We start from the raw sequence: 21486 nt of genomic DNA on the forward strand, positions 1-21486 counted from the left end.
GGAGTATGTGGGCGAGGAGGATGAGGGCACATACGTGGTGAAGAACTCTGCAGCCCCAGCTGATGTCAGGGCGCATCATTCTCATAGTTAGAGGTAATGAGTTACAAACACCACTATATGAATACTTGCTCAGTTTCATTATCTTCATTATAGACTGACGACAGGATACAATTCACTCAGCAAAAGGCTTTCTAAAAGGATGAACAGCTATTATGGTCAGTACATGTTAAGAATCCATCTATCAATTAAAACTAATTAAGATTTTTTTTATGTTTTTGTAGGAAGTCTCCTAGGTTTCAGCAAAAGCAAGCATTAATTGGATCAGTGAAATATTACTGAAATGTAAAACTGTGTTCTATTTGAATATATTGTAAATAATTTATTCCTGTGATCAAAGACAGTTACACGTACTTCAGCAATTACACATTAAATTGATCAAGATTGACCAGTACAGACATATTATAAATGATTTCTCTATCAAATAAATGTAACAGATGTATCAAAGAATCCTGAAAAAGTATCACATCTATTTATTTATGTAAAGGAATCCTGATTGATTTATTCAGAATGATTAATATTCTTTTGTTTTTAAGTGTGAAGTCATAGAAGCAGCACAGTTAGCAGCGGTTGTTTGAAAAGAGGTTTAATTTTATAATTCAGCTAGATGACTCTAGCTTTGATGTGTTTCTAATCTTTTTTCCTCCTAGACTGTCCACTGGAGACTGTGGTGAAATATGGAGGGGTGTATCACATCCCGATCAACCCTTCCATTGGTCCATACACCCTTGAGTTCAGGCCTGGAGCTCACACTCCAGTTAACCAGACCACTGAGGGACCACCTGTGCTGCTTCTCAACCAGACCGGCATCCCCACGCAAGAGTACCAGGACCGCCTCATCGTGGACGAGAAGAGGGTCAAGCTCCTTGTGGTGACAGGAGCCGATGAGGGCAGCTACACAGTTGTGGACAGTGATGAAAAAGTCAGATTGAAAGCCTGCCTTAATGTGAAAGGTAAAAAACAATTCAGTGTTTTTGAGTACATTAAGTGAGGTGACTGTTTCAGTATTTGATAGAAGACAAAGCCTTATGTGACTAAAAGTGGGGGAAATTTAGATTCTTTCAAGAGATTAGTTCATTTTCGGTTCGTTCACCAAAATGATTCGTTCACTGATTTGTTCAGTGATTCGCTCAGGGACCATTTCTTCATATTACACAAAATATGCCAGCAGGTGGAGAAAAAGAGTGTATGATGTGTTATGTCTTGAGTCAACGAACGTATTCACTTGTGACAAAAACTGATTTGGCTTTTTAAAATGTGTGCAAAATCGCATTCAATAAATAAAGTCTAATTAAGTTGTTCAGATGAACAAAGCACGAGGTTTTCTTGCATTATTAACATTTTAATTGTTTTGTCAAACCGTTCATATATTATATATTCACATTCATAAATCGGGGATTAAAAGTGGAGTTATGATCTGTATGCTAAATATGAAAACAAACTCTTTCAGTGAAGGGCGTATTCGTTCACGACATTCAACAAATCACATGCTCCGTCACATGTCATACTCATACTAAAGCTATTAGCTAGAGGTGGAGTACATCACTAGTGACTAATGTGTCGCAGTCCTAAAATAGTATAAAAGCACAAAAAGGGAAGTGGAAGAAGAAGTAACGAAGGGAAGACAGAGAATAAAGGCTCACAAAATAGGATACATGATCTACACATAGTCAGACTTTAGACTATCAGTAATAATTGTGGTTCACATCGCAGCTTATTCTGACCAAGAACCATCCACTTATACAGAAAAAAAACCATATGACTATATAAAGTGAAAACCTCAATTTTATGTGATATTTTGGCAGGATAAATCCAAAATCAACTCTAAAACAAAATGAAAAGAACAGATTCTTGAGTCTTACAATTAAAGTAAAACATCAGCTGGTTAAACCATAAGTCTTTGATAGCAATTTTTTTTTGGATTATTAAAAAATTCTAAAAAGTAGTAAAAAAAAATGCCAGTGCTTAATTAATACTTATTATTACCAATAGTAATAAAAAAAAACACATATTATATTATATTATATAAAATTATATTAATTAATTAATAATTATTAATAATGTTACATTATATTAATGTTATTAACAATATATTAATATGTATGATTCTGTCAAGTATTATAATTTATTAGTATTACTGTTGGCTTTTTGTTGGTGCAAGTGTAAACATTTATATAATATATAACATTCTCAATATATTTTATATATTAGCTGTATATGATATTACTTATAAATTGTATATATATATATATATATATATATATATATATATATATATAATATTAAATTGTGTTTATATAATATTATATATTACACAATAATAGAGCAACATTATGTAATTATGTATTGTTATTAATATTATTAAAAATATAAATAAAAATCTGATCCGTCAATTTTGCCAAGTATTCTAAATCATTATTATTACTGTTGGTGGTTTGCAGGTACATAGCAATTTTGTGCATTAATTCAACGTTCAATAATAATAATAATAATAATATGTTTGATTTTTATAATGCCTTTTCTAGAACCCAAAGTTTCACAAAATAATACAAGGAATTGGCAAAAACTAAACAAAAAGTATATAACCTTTTCTTTCCATATCACAGACCACCAGATCTTTGAGAACCTGAAGTATGGTGAAACCTTGAAGATCAAGCTTCACGTGGACCACACCAAAGTCAAAATGGTCTACATCCCAGACACTGACCACAAGGAACGACTCATCATGGACCAGGGGGAGCTGACGGCACCTGCCGACTCTGTTCTGGGTGGTCGAGCGTCTGTGGAAGGGTCCATGTTCTACCTGAAGAAGGTCAAAGTCGGTGACATGGGTGTCTTTCGTGTGATGGAGTCTTCCGGCTTCCGCATAGCTGACGTCTACCTTCACGTGCAGCGTGAGTAGAGAATTTGAGATGCTACTGTTGATTGAGTTTGGATCAGGCTTTAATAACTTTCACTCTGAGCTCTGTGCACCCATGATCCTCTGTTCTCTCATAACAGCCTATAAGCTGCCACAGCTCAACGTGGCGATCATCTCCTTGCTGTCTCTGCTGGCGTTCCTGCTGTTGGTGTGTCTGCTGTCCTGTCTGATCAAGGTTCACCGTCGGGCGGAGAGAGCACGTAAGATCACCCTAATCGCCCAACAGGCTGGCAAGGGCGACGGAGAGGCGTTCAGACAGGTAAAACCAATCTCCTGACTTCTGACACCAGAGAAGTGTAATATAGCATATGCAGTGAAGGTTGTGAAATACGCTACAGTTCAAAAATTGTAGGTTTTACCCGCTTTTTACTTTTATCAGACAAAACGGTTTGTATCATGTTGTTGTAGCCTCAGCTTTCATGCCTTCGTCCCCTTTTGTTTTGCAAATCCATCCCTTTTCAAACAGCAAAGCAATCCAGTCTTTTTCCAGTTACCTGTTATCACCCACCAGTCAATACAAGTATGTGACCCTGGAGTAAAAAAACAGTCTTAAGTCACTGGGGTATATTTTTAAGCAATAGCCAAAAAAACATTGTGTGGGTCAAAATTATCGATTTTTCTTTTATGCCAAAAATCTTTAGAATATTAAGTAAAGATCATGTTTCATGAAGATATTTTTAACATTTCCTGCCGTAAATACACCTAAACTTAATTTTTGATTAGTAATATGCATTGCTAAGAATTCATTTGGATAAATTCAAAGGCAATTTTCTCAGGATTTAGATTTTTTTGCACCCTCAGATTCCAGATTTTCAAATAGTTGTATCTCGACCAAATTTTGTCCGATCCTAATAAACCATAGATTAATGGAAAGCTTATTTATTGAATTATTATCTCAATTTCAGAATACTTATCACTTTAGACTGGTTTTATGGTCCGGGTCACATATAATCTGGCTGTTTGTGTCGGAGTGTAAAGTGAGATTGAAAGTGTATTCAGTGAGTTTCACCCAAACACATTTATTTGAAAGAGGTTTCGTGGTGGTTAGTTTAACAGTTCATCTGCATTGCATTTCTCCCTCCTAAAGGATCGTCTGACGGAGTTCCTGCTGGGTGAGAGAGCTTTGTGTTCTGCTGTGGTATTTTCTTGTAGTGCTAAGCTGATGAATCTGTATTGGTGTTGTGTTGGCGCAGCAGGGGTCCCAGAGGCCTTCTGTCACTCTTAATGACTGTGTATCTGTCCATGACTCCCTTCATTTTCCTCTCAGACCTCCTGAGATGGGTAACTTCAGGTGTATTGCACTGATTGAACTCTTAACATAAATAGGTATAAAGGTACATACACCTGTGTGTTAAAGCTTTTGCCGTGCTTAAACACACATGCACATATACAATCTGTATGGAGAGGTAAATATGAATCTATGTGTATGTGTGTATATGTGTGCTGTTTATATGCTGCTCTGTGAATGTGTAAATATGGTTGGCAGTGTTTAATAGAGTCACTTATGTGTTAATAATGTTTCTATTTTAATGATATTCTGCATATACAGAATTATTTAGAATAATTCTTGTCATGTAATTAATAATGGTTTGTCTTTCACATTTTAATGTTTAGCTTTGTGAGTTAGACAAAATAATTACAAGGTTATGTTCAGAATGGAATAATAGCGTACTACATATTATGCATATATATATATATAAAATACATTATTGCTCTTTTGTTGGCTTTGATTGCTTCTTTGGTCCTCATTTGTAAATCACTTTGGATAAAAGCGTCTGCTAAACGACAAAATTTTAATATAACATAAATGTAAATAACAAAACTAAACTGAAATTTTAAAACCAGCCCAATCAAATAAATAACACAAATATAAAAAATCTCTTCATATAAACAAAGTAAGGCACCACTGAATTTTATTCATGATCCAAACAAAGAGGCTGAATACATGCGTCATGAGCAGTTTTTAATCTAAATTAGATTGTATAATTTTGAAATTTGAAGTATAAACAGAATGGTTTGACTTCAGTTTCGTGAAACTATACATAAAACAATATCAGCATGAAACAGAAATAGCAGACGAGCTGAACGAGACGCAGATTCACTCTCTGCCAGCAGGTGGCGCTTAAAGCACTTCCTTGGTTCCCGCTGTAAACAAAGCAGTGCTGCACTTATCAACTTTAATATGCATTATACAGAGACAAGATGAAAAAAAAATACCATCTAAACTTTTCTAAAGACAGCAAGTTCCCCTCAGAAATACGTTCATATAAACGCCAACCTCTAACTGAATCCTGATTTGTTTAGCATCTCAACCATTTTGAATCGTCACATATTTTAATTGATTTTCAACCGGTTCATAGTTAATCATTACATCCCTTCACCTGATGATGTTGCTGTTGTTATTTCTATACTGCATTTAATCCCTGTATAACCGTTATAGTGCAATAGGATTATTTTTGTTCAACAAGAACGTAAACGCTTGATTACAAATTTACTATGTATGTATCTGTGTACTTATTTGTTGCTAAAAATGACACTTAGACTAGGTGAAACCAAAAATAATAGATTATTTCACGTACTACTTAAATTTGAACATTTATCTGCATCTTACATGTGTTTATTTATAAGCTCAACTATTTCAAGTGTTCAGTTATTCTGAGTGCGACTAGATTGATTCCTTTACGGTGTTCAGTTAACTCTATTAATATTTTACACACTTAAGATGCATGTTGTGTAACCCGATCATGATCTGCTGACTTTTGTGCTGCTCCTCTCACAATTGAAAGGTGTTGTATTCTGTCAGCTCTCATGCTGTGTTGCCTGTTTAATTTCAATACTGTTTGTAGAAACATTAGGCTTTTAATGCATTCATTTAATTCCTCATTAGTCACAAAGTCAACATTAGGCTACTAATATCAAATTTCATGCCTGTGTTTTCTAGTATACTGTGAAAATGCACTGTACACTATACAAAACACTAGTTAAAGTAGTATGCTAGTATGCTATTCTGAATATAGCCACTAGATTCTAGCAATTAATCATTTGCCAACCCAGTGAAATTCATGTTGTCTGTGTGTTTGTCTGTAACCTTATTGTGTTTACTCTCAAAGGTGGGTTTAACAATATGCTGTTACTGTATATGTTTTGTGACACTGTGAAGGGCGAAACACAGACACTGATGAGCAGCGCTTTTGTGTTTTAAACAAACAACAATATGCCGACTTCATCAGAATCATTCAGATATTTTGTTCAATGCATCATCCAGTTTTCACAATGTTACAGTATACAGTACAGTACAGTCCATGTGCAGAATATTTATTCTGGATCTGCTGATTATTTCTCAGGCTGTTTTCACACTCGGTTTGATTGGTTGGTCTGAACCTGAGTTCATTTCGTACAGCATTTCAACATTGCATTATTAAATTGTCTCCAAACTGTGATAAGTTTGCATTAGATGTCTGCTGCTGGCGTATAACAGCTCAGAAGGAGAAGGAGCTTAAATGGAAAGCAATATTCTCCTCATTTGTTGCTGTCATATTTTAGTTCCTTTGATTTTCACTAGCAGATTTTAATGTTACATGCATTGTGTCATAGCAAGAGAAGCAAAGAATGTAAAATACTGATGCAAAATGACTGATGCATTATAAGATGAATGCCGATAAATCAGGCCACTTTTTTCATATTGAGAGAATTTTCACAATTCACTCTACTATCAAAAGCAGTTCACCTCAATTTTCCCATTTTCAAGTAAAACTGTTCATGTGTTGAAAACCGTTGTTCATGTGTTGACAAACCAAACTTGTCAAATGGACTCTGGTTCAAACCACATGCTCTGGTATGAAAAAGCCCTTGATATGATTTTTGTGAGCCCATCCTCAGCACAGAATGCTAATTCACATGTAAAATGATGTTTTTCAGGTGGTACATGAGGTTTATACTAGATTTTCAGAGGAACCCACTTTACAGTCCACATGGGAGAACAACACCGAGAGCACAGAAGTTGAGATCAAAGTAGGACATTTAGTTTTTCCTTTGAAGCTGGTTTGCCGTTAACATGATATTAAAGTGATAGGTCGAAAATGATCATTGTCATTGTATCCTTGCAAATCAAGGTTATATATAAAAAAAAAACATTTAAACATTTTGTTAAAGCTAAAAATATATATAAATATTAAAAAATTAACTTAAATGAAAATTAAATGAAAACAAGAAATATTGCCTTAAAGTTGAATAAAAAATTTGCTGACTAGAAATAAAAACTAAAACTGAGATAAATTAAATTAAACCAAGTAATATTTAACAAGAAGTTATTAAAATGACAAAAGCACAATTTCTTTTTTTAAACTAAAACGAATATAATAACTGAATATATAAAATCAAATAAAAGATGATGCAAACAATAATAAAATATATAATAGTATATAAATAATGCTAAAATAACAAACCCATATGCTGTTATTTTTATTCACGACATTTGAAATATTTAAAGGTTTGTTAAAAATGTAAGAATCGCTATGCTGCTTGTAAAAACATAAAGATGAGCAAATTATATGATTTCATTTTCATTGATTGTTTTTTGTTTAGATTTTTTTTTTTTTTTTAATTTTTTAGCATTTATTATTTAAGTAATCATCTTACAATTATTGGTTTATATTTAACTCTTAGGGTCTGGAGGTATCAAAACCAGGTCAGTACCAGACCCTCCAGTCTGAGAAGAACTTCTCGGAGATGAACGACTCAGGCGTGGAGTTCAACTCGTCTGCACTTCCTCTGGACAGTGACACAGATCTCCCCGACTATCTGGCCTCTCAGAAGCTCCTGCTGGAGTCCGAAACTCTCGCTGGCGTCCCGCCGGCCATCTCTGAGGGCGACCACAGTGCCACTCGCACCCCTGATTCCCTTCTGAGCGCCAGCCCCCTCGTCCAACCCAAATCTGCGCCTCAGATAGATGGCGACTTAATCGGCGTGACCACACCTGAAGAAACGACCAAAGCGGATGATTTGGATGCGAAGACGAGCAAAGATCCTTCACCGAATTCTGAGAAAGCTCTGGATCTGAGTAATGGAACCACAACCTGAGCGTTTCAAAGAAAATTGAGTCACACTGACAGGTGTGGCCACGTTTCGTTCACTACATCTCACCATTTGACGTCTAAAATGACACTTCATCTCGCTTGGATTGATCTGTGGCATAACAAATGTTTTTTCGATTAAGCAAAAATCCTGATCCGATAAGAAAAAAGAACAAATCTAAGAGAAGACAACAAAACTCACACAAAAAAAATAAATAAATTGAAGAACCGAATAAGTCCTGCACTATGCATGCTTTTGAATTACTGAGGATTAGTATGAAGCCAAGTGCTATATTAGAGTGACCATGTAGTGCATGTGAAGACGAAAACACACGTGTAAGACTTAATACTTTTTTTATTTTACCAAGCAATGCAACTAGAACTAGAACTTTCACCAGAGAGTCAAACTGCCTGAAACTCCAAGGAAGCGTCAAGCAACATCTGAAGCAGGTTGCATCTACAAAATGCCAGATTTTGAGAATTTCTTCATTTGTCAAATCAAAGTAGGATTCATCCCAAGATCAAACATGTTTTCCCAGCGCTCTTGACCATCTGCAGTCACCACCAGCTTTGAAGTGCTTTACTGATGATCCTTGCCAATGGTAAACTAAACATCTTGATGAATCAGGTCTGCATGGATGACAGGTGTCCGATACGGTGGCTTACCACTGTAAACAGGATCAGCTGTGGTGAAGGGTTTCGACCCTGGCTCAGAGGAACCCCTCTGAAGGAACGGCTTGTCTCAGCAGTTATAGATGCTGATTCTGCTGGAGTGTCTCCACAGCCTGGGCCTTTCCAGTGATCTCTTTTCTAGCGCTTCTGATGCGATCCTTTATTCATACTCATTTGAATATATTTCATAGCAGGTTTTAGCTTGCAGAAATGCGCTCATTGACATTTATTCATGAGGAATTATTTGCAACTAAGTGGGGTCTGGGGGGTGCTGAGTTCACGAAAATTCAATATCCATATTCATAATATCTAATATGATTTGATTATAGTGAAAAAAAAGATTCTTCAGACTATTATAATCTGTATTAGACTAAGAAAAAGGGTTCTATTAACAACTAATCACTGAAAGTTTAACAAAGCTCAATGGTTCTTCTATGAAACTTGCAGAAATCAGCTTTATTTTTAAGCGTGTATAGTTCTCTTGTAATGTTCTCACAGCACTTGATTTTAAGGTTAATGCTACTCCTTTATGCAGGTAAATGAGGTGTGAGGAGAGTATGATGCAATATTAAAATGAGCTGTAGATGGTGGGTGGAGTCTTACATCAGGGGCGTGGTTTAGCCTGTTAGTGAAATTGCTACCTCATGTTTTGATGTGTGAAGGATGCAAAGATGGAAAATGTAAAAAAAAGACACAAGGTGTCAAAAAAAAGCACAATTGAGACAAAATCCTTGCAAAAGATGTGAATTAAATTGTAGCTGATGTTAATAGAGTGGTTTGCCAAAATGAAAAAAAATAGATAGAATATTCAAATTACGATTTAAATTAACTCCTTTTGGGTATAGTTAACCCTTTAGTGACTGCATTCAGAACATGGATAAGCTGATTGAAATTTGAAAGCATTATATAAATAGTAAAAAATAAAAAAAAGTTTTCTATATTGCATTGATATCTATTGACATATTTCATGATCAAGCCCTAGAATCTTGTCTAGCTAGCATTATTTTAAACTCCCGTTGCTTCACTCCAGAAATTGTTTTATTGACTAAGGTTTGTTCCTATGTCATATCACTAAATATGCCGTTATTGGGCCTTATGAAGCAATATTAATGTGAAAGCATTGGGCCTAATTTATGAAGCATTAACAAAACAGATTTCTCTCAGAAAAAAAGTTACTAAATCTGTCACTAGGCAACTCCTTTTTCACAAGGTACCAATATGCACCTTTAGTAGTGCAAAGTGTACGTTTTGAAAAGGTACTGCCCCAGTGACAGATTTTTTCTTTTTTTTCTGAGAGCAGTCTTATCTTCAAAGTTCATACTCAGTTCACTGTATGTATGAAGGGTCTTATGATTGATTTGCACAAATTGGCTCTACTCATGTTTCATGAATGAGGCTTAATGCACACACACACACACACACACATGAACACACACACACATACAGGGTAGGTGCAACAAACATACACTTCTGTACATAGATGTATTGCATGTTAATGATCAGTACTAACTAATGATTGCTGGATTCTCATGCATTTTTCTTCAAATAAGACACAGTCTCTAAAGAAATGAATAACATAATAAACAAGAAACCTTTACAGGGTTTCTGCAGGTCATAAAAATGGGTTTGAATTTGCTTTTCTGCAAAATAAGGCTTTAAATCTGAGGCGAAATCTTAAATTCATAAAGTTATGGCATTAAATATTGCATACATTGATTTTGATCCTTATATCAGAAAACAAGACTTGTCGTATGTATCTCAAGTAAACATCTTGATTTATGACACTTTACAAATTTGCACTGAAAAAAAAAATTAAAAGCACTTTTTTCGCAGTTTGAAAGTAAGTTATTTCCAAAAAAAAAAAAATCTATTGTATTTTCAAACCTTGAAGTGAAAACAACTCATTGGAAGTGTCCTGGACATTAAAGAACATACTGATTAATCCCTTCAATTAATTCCTTACATATTCTTAACATTTATAGTCCTAAATGTACCTTCATGAAACCTGCAGAAACCCTGCTTTAGCACTGTCATGCTTTAACTGAATCTTTGCACTTGAGAATGATTTTGATAATGCAAAACTCAAGAAATATTACACTGACACTATATTATTGCTATCTATTAATTATACTCTCTTTATATATGCGCTGATGTCATAGATCTACTATAAACGCAACTAAAAGCATTAGGCTACAAAAGCATGCTGAACTAGAAGTTGCCTGTTAGAAATAAGGTTTCATTGCATTGCATTACTTTGTCTCTGATGAGAAGTATTCTTAATGTCAGTGTCATTTTAGCAGCTAATATAGAAACTTTTTCGAAATTGGTTTGTTTTGGTAAAAAAAAAATGGATGTCAAATTTATGATTATGCAATTTACATTCATGAACAGAAAACAGTTTTTGAGTAGTGCACACATTTCCGATCCTCAGGCATAACTGAGCACAACAAAATCAAAACTGCTCTTTCAAAAGAAATGGATGTCATTTTTCAGTTTCTTATTAAGACAGAAATCATGTCTGCAGTCAGTTGTATGTACAGTTTTAGCTCGCTTATACTTGAACAAATGCATTTACCACTCAAAGTTCAGTGTGATTCAGATTTACAAAGTTTATTCCTCATAAATGTGTTGAAACCCTGAGTGTTCTGAGCTGGATAAATCATAATTCTGCATAAGACAATGCACTTATCACACTGAAAATCGACTAAAAAGATGTTTTTCAGTGGTACAGGAACCATAGCAATACAAGCTCATCCTGCTCAGGTTTGATCAGCGGTTTACACAGATGCTGGCATCACATAATGAATCGAGCTCAGGAGTGTGTGCTCTCTTCATCGATCTATGCTGATTTCATTCTTCAATTGATCTTTTGTTACATGCAAGAGTTCTCAGGAGACAGGTTTGTCGACTTGCTGCATTCAGCTTTGAAAAGTTGTGATTGTGAACATGCTTTGTAATGTTACAGTGTTTTTTCCTCGTTCAGACTAGCATCTCTCACAGCTGTGTTTGCCAGATTGTGACAGACTTTCATAAAACCATGAATATTAACTATACTTCACAGTCATGTACAAAGAATGGTGCAGAGGATCTTGTTTTTAGCTGCTTTGTTTATTTAGTATTACATGTGGATTCATAGTTTGACTTCAAACACAACTTTAGTTCCACTTTGATTTGCTCTCTTGAATGAAAGATGAAAATAAATAAAAATTTGGCTTTAAAAGTCCCATGGTTGGTGTTCTTGTCTTCTTGTTTTCTCAATGATGCATTATTACTACTATTCAGAAATACTTTAAACCAGATTATTAATTTTGATTATATTAATTGCTACTAGCCTAATTTATTAAATGCTAAACACATAAAAATATTACAGCTATAACAAAACATCAAAATAGACAACAGCATACAAGTAATTACAAATTGTAGTCCATTACAGATTACATGATGAAAACAATTATTAACATAAAAAAAATCTATAGGTTGCTAATTTTAGATAATGTATTCTAAATACTTTGTAGATTACTTTTTATGAAAAAAAATTATGTTTTAACTTGTCATTAAACATACATGCTGATATGTATATATCAGAGAGAAAGAAAATACATTCTTGAAATATTTATCATTGTTTTTTTGTTATATAATCAAAGCTGAATGCTATGACACACGGTAACGTTTAAAAAAATGTCAATTAATTTCAATACATTGTGAATGATTTAATGCCTTTTGATTGATATGTAATCATGCCATTTATTTATTTAATAATTATTACTTTTTATAATAACTGTTGTGTGACTTATTAAATAAACGTTGCGATTACGTAAAAAAGAGAATACGGTTACAATCATAGACAGTAAGGTTACAATCTTTTAAATTTTAAATGTTGTCATTCTCTATTGACGGTCTCCTTGACAACACGGACGGAAGTGGCGTTGATTTTCGCGCAAGGAAACTCGTCCTGCTCCTGGCGCGCCAAATTTCAAAGCACTTCCTGGGGAAGAGGAGGCGATAAGATTTACCGCGGAGCACAAATAAAAGACTTACGTAGCGTTTTACAAAACATATACCTTCATATTTTGGGTATGTCATGCTTTTGTGAGTGCTTTATCATCGAAATGTTCGACGAAATGAAATGGTTGCGTTTGTAAAGTAGCTGTTCTCGGCTCGCTTTGTGTGAATGTGTTTCTGTGCGCGAGCTATCACTGCTCCGCCTGCACGAGCCTAACATTTCCTTCAGCGACGAGCGAAATATCGTCAACAAACTAATACTGCTTCTTCTAAACGCTTTGCAGTTTTTGAAGCTGCTTTGTAAAGGTTTCTAAACTAGAAATGAGCAAATCGGAAGGATGTCTGTACGCTAAAATGCATTGAGTAATGTTAAACCAGAATCAGAGGCATTGATGGTGCATAGACCATGCACAACTCTCTAATTTTGGTATCAAGGCATGCTATTAAATGCCAATGTACAGATATGTATGTGTTGTTGGAGTAAAACCATGTTACACGTTATATATACATATATAACGTGTGTGTGTGTGTGTATATATATATATATATATATATATATATATATATTATATATATATATATATATATTTCTTTTATCATATTTTGTATTATAGAGTAATAATATTCAAATATTTTAATATTGAAATTTTTAATATAGTTATATATACTGTAGTATGCACTTATATAGTAATTTATAGTAAATAAAATAAATTGCAATAAAAACATTAATATTGGTAATGCCATTAAAGGCCTGTACTGTTCTGTTTTCCAGAATGAAGACCAGCAGTCGAGCAACTGGCCACTACATATGCACTTTTAATATTTCATCCACCTTTGCTGCATCTTTATAGTTTTAATAATTTTTTAGCATGTCATATTTTATTTTCTGGGCGTAATAATCTTTTATAAGAGTCATATTTGAAAGTGTTTCTGAGAGGAGGATCTTCAGCGGAGGATGTTTATCTCTGTGTAATGTGAGAGCTGCTGTTTGCCAGCTGTGTTGAGGTTTTTCCTGCACAGTTATTTGTGGGATGTCAAAATGTCTTCAGGTGTCCAGCCGTGTTTTCAGCTGTTGAGGATTGGATTGTCAGACACAAACACTAGTAACGCTCAGGGAAATGCGTCGTCAGACTCCGTCCGTGACCTGTACACTTTCTGGCCTGCACTGGCCCAGTGTGTGTTTCGTTTGGGACGGGACACGGAGCAGTGTGACGTCACTCTGGAGTCCATGATCGTGTCCCGTGTCCATGCAGAGCTCCATGTGGAAAGAGAAACTGATGGCTCTGGAGAAGAGAGCTGGAGAGTGCAAGTGAAGGACCGCAGCAGTTATGGTGTGTGTTGCACTTATATATAATACATTACCATCAATATAATTAATATATATATATATATATATATATATATATATATATATATATATATATATATATATATGAAACTATTAAATGTATATATATATATACCCACACACATATACATATAATTTATGTATAGTTTGTGTTTTTATATAAATACATTGAAATTGTCATTATAAATGGTCACATATCTACACACACGCATATATATATATATATATATATATATATATATATATATATATATATATATATATCAACTTGCATCTCTGTATTTATAATTATATATGTATAGATGTGTAATTGCAAAAAAATTATATATAATTTTAAATCATACATAATGGATGTTTTTTATTTATATATATATATATATATTTATACAAACATTAAGTTTAATAAAAACCTTAATTCTAATTTCAAAATATACAGAAAAATTATTAATTATAATAACTATATATTATACATGGATATATTGATATGATATTGATAACCATTTTATTGATGATTTATTTACACACACACACACACACACACACATACATATATATATATATATATATATATATATATATATATATATATATATATATTTAAATTGAATATTTAATACTGAAATTATTATAATTTTTTTAAGTATATTTTGCTTTAACTCTGTACCCTAAATAGTATTTTATGTGATCATGACCAACACTGTTGCATTCTGGGACAAGTGTAGGTTATTTTATTACGAGCTCCAATGTAGAATATAAAATCTATTCTAAAAGTTTTTTTTTTTGCTCAGGCACGTGGGTAAATGACTTGCGTCTCCAACAAGGGGTCTTAAAGGAAATCTTAGATGGTGACACACTCACCATCGGCGGCCAATCAGGACGGGCGAGTCCAGAGTTCTACTTCCTCTTCCAGAAAGTACGGGTTCGTCCGCTGGACTTCGACGCCATCACTGTGCCCAAAGCGGGTTCCTTCTCATCTGACATAAAGAACCGGATCAGAACGAGCTCGGACCGTAAACCAGACCCAGCTCTGGAGATCTCAAAGCTGTCCATCAACAGAGCCACGGTCATCCTCAACTCCATCGGCAGCCTGAGCAAGATGAACGGCAGCTGCTGGACCTTCAAGAAGAACCAGAATACAAGCACCTTAAACACGCCAGCGTTCACCGCTCTGGCTCCGCCCACGACTCCGCCTCCTTTCCAGGCCGCTGGAGAGATTTCATCCAAGTCTGTCCCGCTGTCCTCAAAGAGCCGGCGCAAGTCCGCTCACACGGTTCTGCTGGAGGACGACAGCTCGGACGATCCCTCGAGCCGCAGAGACCTGGAGGACGGACGCAGGGGACAAGCCAAGAAAAGACGGCGGCTTTACAAGTCAGAGTCAGAGGTGTTTCAGCCCCCTCTGCCCAAACTGGAGCAGAGCTGTCAGTCACAGATGGACGTGAGCAAACACTCCAGCAGCAGCATTTACAGTGTGCCCTCCAACCGGCAGTTCAGTCACATCCTCAACATCTCGAGTCACACCAGAGGTGACGGCATCAGTGTGTCGCCCCTCCGCCTGCAGAAGCCCTGCTTGTCTGGTCCTGGACGGAGACCGAGGGCTCACAGCTCGCCCGTGTTCACCACCTTCAGGATGGGAGGTGAGAATTATAACCTGACCTCTCCGTCAGCGAGGATGAGCAAGAACGAGAAGGCCAGGGGAGTGATCTCTCGCTTTCAGACCTCTACTGGGTGAGTGATACTTGATACTTACAGAAGAGATTCTCACAGGCTTGAAGAACCTGGAAAAAACAATCTGACGCCCACATGACTATTCTAAAATAAAGAAATATATTGGAAAATAATAGGCATTCATATTTCTAATAGTGAGTACCTAATTAAAGAAGGCAACACTTGTGGGTTGCATTGTGTGTTCAAGTGTTCCCTTTATTTTTTTGAGCATTTTGTGATTTCCAGGCCTGGAAAATGTATAGAAATTATTACTACTAAATCTTTATTCTAAAATCTTTATTCTATTAGAAATATTATAAAACTAGTTAATATTTCTGATTAACTAATATTTTTTTCAAACTCATTATTCCGTTTATTCAAATGAAATATCAGGGTAATTTGTGATTTCAAGGCCTGAAATAACGTTGTAGTCAATAAAACCTTTATCTTCTAGAAATGTAAATGTATCTAAAAACAATGAAATAAAAATGTAACAAAGTTATTCATATTTATAATAGTCAATATGTTTTAAGATTTATGGAAATTAATAAGATCTTTATTCTATAATGAAGATTATTTGTTGGCGGGGTGAAATTGTGTTTATATATTTAAAAATGTAAAGTCATTCATATTTCTAATATTTTTAGAATTCATTGTATTAATATAAAATATCAAGGAATTTCAGGGAATTCTACAATAAACATTAAACATATTAGAAAAATATTTATATTAAATTTAAAGTCAGTAACACTTATAATAAGAATATAGTTTTGTAATTAATATCAGGGAATTTGTGATTAGACCATTTATGAAAATTAATAAAATCATTCTAAAATAAAGATATTTTACAAAAAAAGAAAAATCTAATAAAAATAAATTAATTTTAATGACTAATCAGAAGTATGTTTTATGCATTAATCTGATTTATAAAAATAAAACATCAGAGGATTTGTTACATCCAAGCCTGAATAATAAATGGAAAGAAATAAAAATCTATTTTCTTAAAGAACCAAAATCCAGTTCCGAAAACAATTATATTTTTCAAAAAGTATGAAAATATTATTTATAGATATAAAGTCATTTAGATTTCTAATCAATATTATATTTTTATTTAGTTGCATTTATTAATGCATGATTTTCCTCTGCAGGCGTCGACGTGGAAGGCCTAGAAAACACCCGCTGCCACAGCCTTCCCTGCCGCCTCCCTCTTCATCATCCTCTTCCAGCTCCTCCTCTTCCTCTTCTTCCTCCTCATCATCCTCTGAAGATGAAGAGGTGGCGGTGGCTCAGGGGGTGGAGCCGTGCGCAGCGGCTCGCTGTCGTCTCCCGCAGCAGGACACTGTGCAGTGGATCCAGTGTGACGACTGTGACGCCTGGTATCACCTCGACTGTTTACCACACAACCACAACCGAGCCTCGCTGCTCCTCGACCCCAGCGCAGACTTCCACTGCGGCTGCCACTGAGCGCCGCCTCCGCTTCCTCTGCTGCACAGCTTCTAGTAAACCAAATGCTCTCAAACATTGTTCATATCACAATCAGATGCAGATAAGTTGCTTCCTGGCATCTAGAGTGCAAACCTCAGGTGTTTTCTGCAGTGGTGCTAATTGCTTTGAACTGATTTGGATGAAATGAGGGTGATGGATTTGCACAGCAGCTTCAGGAGCATCCAGACATGCTGCATCCCATTATAACACCTGATGCTTTCTGACTGTCTCTGATAGATATGTATTCAATATACGCAACAATGAAATCTTCAATATGCTGAAAAATCTAAATAAGTATGAATATAAAAATGGGAGTTTATATTTTTGGAAGAATGGATGAATTGAGTCTTTGATCCAGATATCGAGGATGCTTTCGCTGGGTTTGTTAACTAGATATAATATGCTTCGCCGACATATTAGCTGGTGTATAATATGTTATCATTGAATACTGTATGTTTGCAAATGGGCAATGAGGATCTATATAATATTCTGTCTTATTCAAGGGTTTCATTGGCATTACTTGGCTTTTTTGTATTTTCAGAATCAGAACATTTAATAACAGCTTAAACCTTAAATCACTCCAAACATTTCTATGGTCATTTTTTTAAAGGAAGGGTTCATACCAAAAATGAAAGTTTGCTGAAAATGTACTCAACCTTGAGCTGTTTTTTATTAGAAGAGATTTGGAGAAATTCAGCAATTCATCACTTGTTCACCAAATGGATGCTCTGCAGTGAATGGGTGCCGTCAGAATGAGAGTCCGAACAGCTGATAAAAACATCACAATAATCCACTCCGCTCCAGTCTATCAGATAACGACTTGAGAAGTGAAACACTGCTCGTCTGTGAAAAACAAATCCATTATTAACTTTAAACTGTCACTTCTGTCTAAAATACCAGTTCGTAATCCATAATAACGTTTCCTCCAGTGATAAAGTCCATCTCCTTTTGTCTGCTCACATCAAAATCCACCCACACATTAGTTTTGAACTATTTTTGCTTGTAAATGGTGCTTGATCTGTGAAGTTTTCTCCCACAATTTAGACAATTCAATAGATGATGACTTGTATTTTAGCTGGAATAAGTTAAAACATCTTATATTTGTTTCTTCCTATTACTTGTGATGTTTTTATCAGCTGTTTGGACTCTCATTCTGACGGCACCCATTCACTTCAGAGGGAGAGCAAGTGATGTAATGCTACCTTTTTTCAAACCTGTGCTCATGAAGAAACAGACTCATGTAAAGCTCAGATGAAGGTGATGACATTTTCAGCAGTTGATCATTTCTGAATGAACTGTTCCTCTAAGCGTGACGTGGCTTGCACACACACACACACACACACACACGTGATTGTCAGTTGTTTGTTGTAATGTGGCCTGTGATTAACTCCAGCTTTGTTTCGGATCTGGACTAACCCTGTGTAGCGGTATCTGTCTGTAAGAATCGACTCTCTGTGGTATGAATGTTAAAAGATACTTTCACTGTCTTCACTTTAACTCAATATTCTAGAAATGACAAATGACTCCTGTCACAATGTGTGTCTTGTTGGGAATCAAGGGCTGAATAAAGAACTCTATATTTAAATCTGATCTGTGTGTTTGTGAGGAGCGTATCCTCTGATTAGTGCCGTGTTCTTGTGGAACAGAAAAAAACTGAACTGTGTGAATATAAATGTACTATTACAGCAGTACGATAGTATGTCAAGCATTTCTCACTTTCAGTCTTACATGATTTATGATTTGAACAAAAACATGCCGATGTATTCATCTGCATTTAATATATTCAGTTATAGTTCATTAACATTTATTATCATTTTAAACCGTTCTTTGAAATTCCATGGTTTCAAAATGTTTAAATGTAAAGTTTTGAAATTTAAAACAGTTCTTTTAAATGTAATAATTCTGTAATATACTTTTTTTCCCGTTATGAACTACAATCTAACAGAATTAAGTGGCATAAAAAGTAGCTAGTATCACCCTCTTAAAATTGACTTGAGGTCTTTATCTTAATAAATTACAATCATACATATTATGTAAATTTGAAAATTTGTTGAGTTGATTTTAAAAAACCATTTTTAACCAATTCTAAATGACCGATTTAATTGTGTTCCACATTTAGAGCAACCCATTTAGTTATTTTACTTTGGTAAAGACTGCAAATACAATATGTGTACGTGTACACTGAAATACTGCAGGGGAACAGAACATTTTTTTTGAATAAAAACCTGAAACCTTATGCATATCATAACCTGAAATCCCAATGTTGCAAACCATTTCTCAACCACCCTTACCTAGTAATATTTTTGACGTTTCTTATTTATAAAGCTGTTTTCTTCTGCATCCGTGGCACAGTTTAGCCAGAGCAGATGATTGCTGTTGTCCTGCTGTGTTAAATCCATACTGCTGGACGGTTTGTCAGGTGGACTCCAGAACATTTCCTCTGACCTTTATGAAGTCTGTGACCCAAACGTCTGAAGCAGCGTTTGTCCCTCCTCATCCGTCACATGTGTCCGGTCTCTGAGCGTGACTGTGTCTGGGAGACGTCTGTAACACTGTGACTCTGAGGTCACTGGAGTCTGTCTCTCTGATGGATGGCTTGTGTTAACTGTTCTCCGCTCAGATAAACTCAAACACGGCAAGGGATGAGAAAATTCAATAATTGTCTGTTTTGTGCATCCATAGGTATGCATCTGCAGAAGTGAGGCTGTGAGTTTGTATCATCCATATATTAAATGAATATTAAACTTTAATATGTGTGTGTGTGTGTGTGTGTGGTTTGGGAACACAGATTTGTATAACGACATGGTTATGACATAGGTATTACAATGAGGAAGTGATTTATAAGGACATTTTCAGGGTCCCTGTAATTCAAAAGGCTTATAAATCATTCAGAATTTAATTTTTTTCAAAAAATGCAAAATTTTTCCTGTAAGGGGTAAGTTTAGGTGTAGGGTTGCCTTTTTTGGAAATTTAACCTAAAGGTTAATTAACAAATTTATTTCTATAATGTCTTTGAAGGGAATAATGATAATTTGTAACAACATTTAACATTTAATGCTAACTTATGAAGTCAGTCATAATGATTTTTATCAAAAAAATAATGAACTAATTAAAAAATGACCTGCATAATGCATTTGCACTGCAGAATAATCTATGTATTATTAATGTCCCTGACATGGAGCACGAGGGAAGAATCTGTTTTTGTAAGTCCATACTGCTTTAGTGACTGTGAAGGATCCTCAGACACCTGTACATTATGAAGGAGAGATCAAACAGATGTGTGGGAGATCTGCTGTTCTTCCTAAAGAGGACAGAGGACTGCAGTCTGTCCGTGCTGCCATGGAGATGTGTGTGTGTGTGTGTGTGTGTGTGTGTCTTCCCCTGGCCAGCAGGGGGCAGTGTGAGCCCGAGCCTCAGACACAGTTTGACGGAGCTGTTGTTCCTGAAGCGTCCAGCAGGGGGAGGAGGATCTGCGGCGCTCGAAACTTCATTAATAACCGCCCCCTCCACAGACATCGACTAATTGAACTTTTTTTTTTCTTTTTTGTGAATTTCTATATACACATTACATTAGTATAACAGATGAGCTGCAAATGAATTAGTGTTTTTTGTAGCCTGATTATATTCACTGTAGGTTTTCAAATATATATATATAAATACAGGAGATGGAGTGATATATATGTCATTGGGAATTTATATATAAAGTTATATTCAGATATTAACCATATTTAGCCCATTAGACATATAGTATAATCATATAGAGCATACCAAAGTGACTTACAAATGAGAACAATAGAAGCAGACAGGTCAACAAGAGAACAACAACAGTATACAAGTGCCATGACAAGCCTCAGTTAGTCTAGTACTGAACGCATAGCCAGGTTTTTATTATAATTTTTTTTTTAAATGAAAAGACAAGAAAAGAAGGAAAAGTGCTAGTGTTAGTTGGTTAAGTGCTGGCGAAAAAGATCTTTAGTAGAGTCTTTAGATGTTTCTTGAAAATAAGTAAAGACTCGGCTGTGCGAATTGAGATTGGGAGGTCATTCCACCAGCTGGGCACAGTCCAGGAAAAGGACAGTGAGAGTGGTTTTGAATTTCTTTGGGATGGCACCACAAGGCGTTGTTCACTTGCAGAGTGCAAACTTCTGGAGGGCACATAAGATTTAACCAGTGAGTTTAGGTAAGTTGGTGCCGTGCCAGTGGTCATCTCGTAGGCAAGCATCAGT

The 21486-nt window shown here is 35.3% G+C and overlaps 2 protein-coding genes across 2 annotated transcripts; both read left to right on the top strand.

The window, feature by feature from the left end:
* On the top strand, nucleotides 1-11945 carry LOC113119895 (uncharacterized). The gene is made up of 6 exons (XM_026289606.1): nucleotides 1-93; nucleotides 708-1010; nucleotides 2664-2951; nucleotides 3058-3236; nucleotides 6896-6988; nucleotides 7643-11945. The coding sequence occupies exons 1-6, from the start codon at nucleotides 63-65 to the stop codon at nucleotides 8054-8056; spliced, it is 1308 nt and encodes a 435-aa protein (XP_026145391.1). The 5' UTR covers nucleotides 1-62; the 3' UTR covers nucleotides 8057-11945.
* Nucleotides 11946-12643: 698 nt separating this feature from the next.
* LOC113119897 (transcription factor 19-like) lies at nucleotides 12644-18845 on the top strand. Its single transcript, XM_026289607.1, has 4 exons — nucleotides 12644-12795; nucleotides 13496-14054; nucleotides 14860-15796; nucleotides 16924-18845. The coding sequence occupies exons 2-4, from the start codon at nucleotides 13763-13765 to the stop codon at nucleotides 17237-17239; spliced, it is 1545 nt and encodes a 514-aa protein (XP_026145392.1). The 5' UTR covers nucleotides 12644-12795; nucleotides 13496-13762; the 3' UTR covers nucleotides 17240-18845.
* Nucleotides 18846-21486: the final 2641 nt, after the last annotated feature.

Source organism: Carassius auratus, chromosome 19 (genome assembly GCF_003368295.1).
Source record: "Carassius auratus strain Wakin chromosome 19, ASM336829v1, whole genome shotgun sequence".
In the NCBI taxonomy this organism is placed as follows: domain Eukaryota; kingdom Metazoa; phylum Chordata; class Actinopteri; order Cypriniformes; family Cyprinidae; genus Carassius; species Carassius auratus.

Bases quoted from the DNA above. Each gene is read 5' to 3' on its own strand.
- LOC113119895 (XM_026289606.1), top strand. From the start codon at position 63: ATGTCAGGGCGCATCATTCTCATAGTTAGAG. The intron at 2,952-3,057 runs GTGAGTAGAGAA...CTCTCATAACAG, and splicing joins CGTCTACCTTCACGTGCAGC to CCTATAAGCTGCCACAGCTC. The intron at 6,989-7,642 runs GTAGGACATTTA...TTTAACTCTTAG, and splicing joins GCACAGAAGTTGAGATCAAA to GGTCTGGAGGTATCAAAACC.
- LOC113119897 (XM_026289607.1), top strand. From the start codon at position 13,763: ATGTCTTCAGGTGTCCAGCCGTGTTTTCAGCTGTTGAGGATTGGATTG. The intron at 14,055-14,859 runs GTGTGTGTTGCA...TTTTTTGCTCAG, and splicing joins GAAGGACCGCAGCAGTTATG to GCACGTGGGTAAATGACTTG. The intron at 15,797-16,923 runs GTGAGTGATACT...TTTCCTCTGCAG, and splicing joins CGCTTTCAGACCTCTACTGG to GCGTCGACGTGGAAGGCCTA.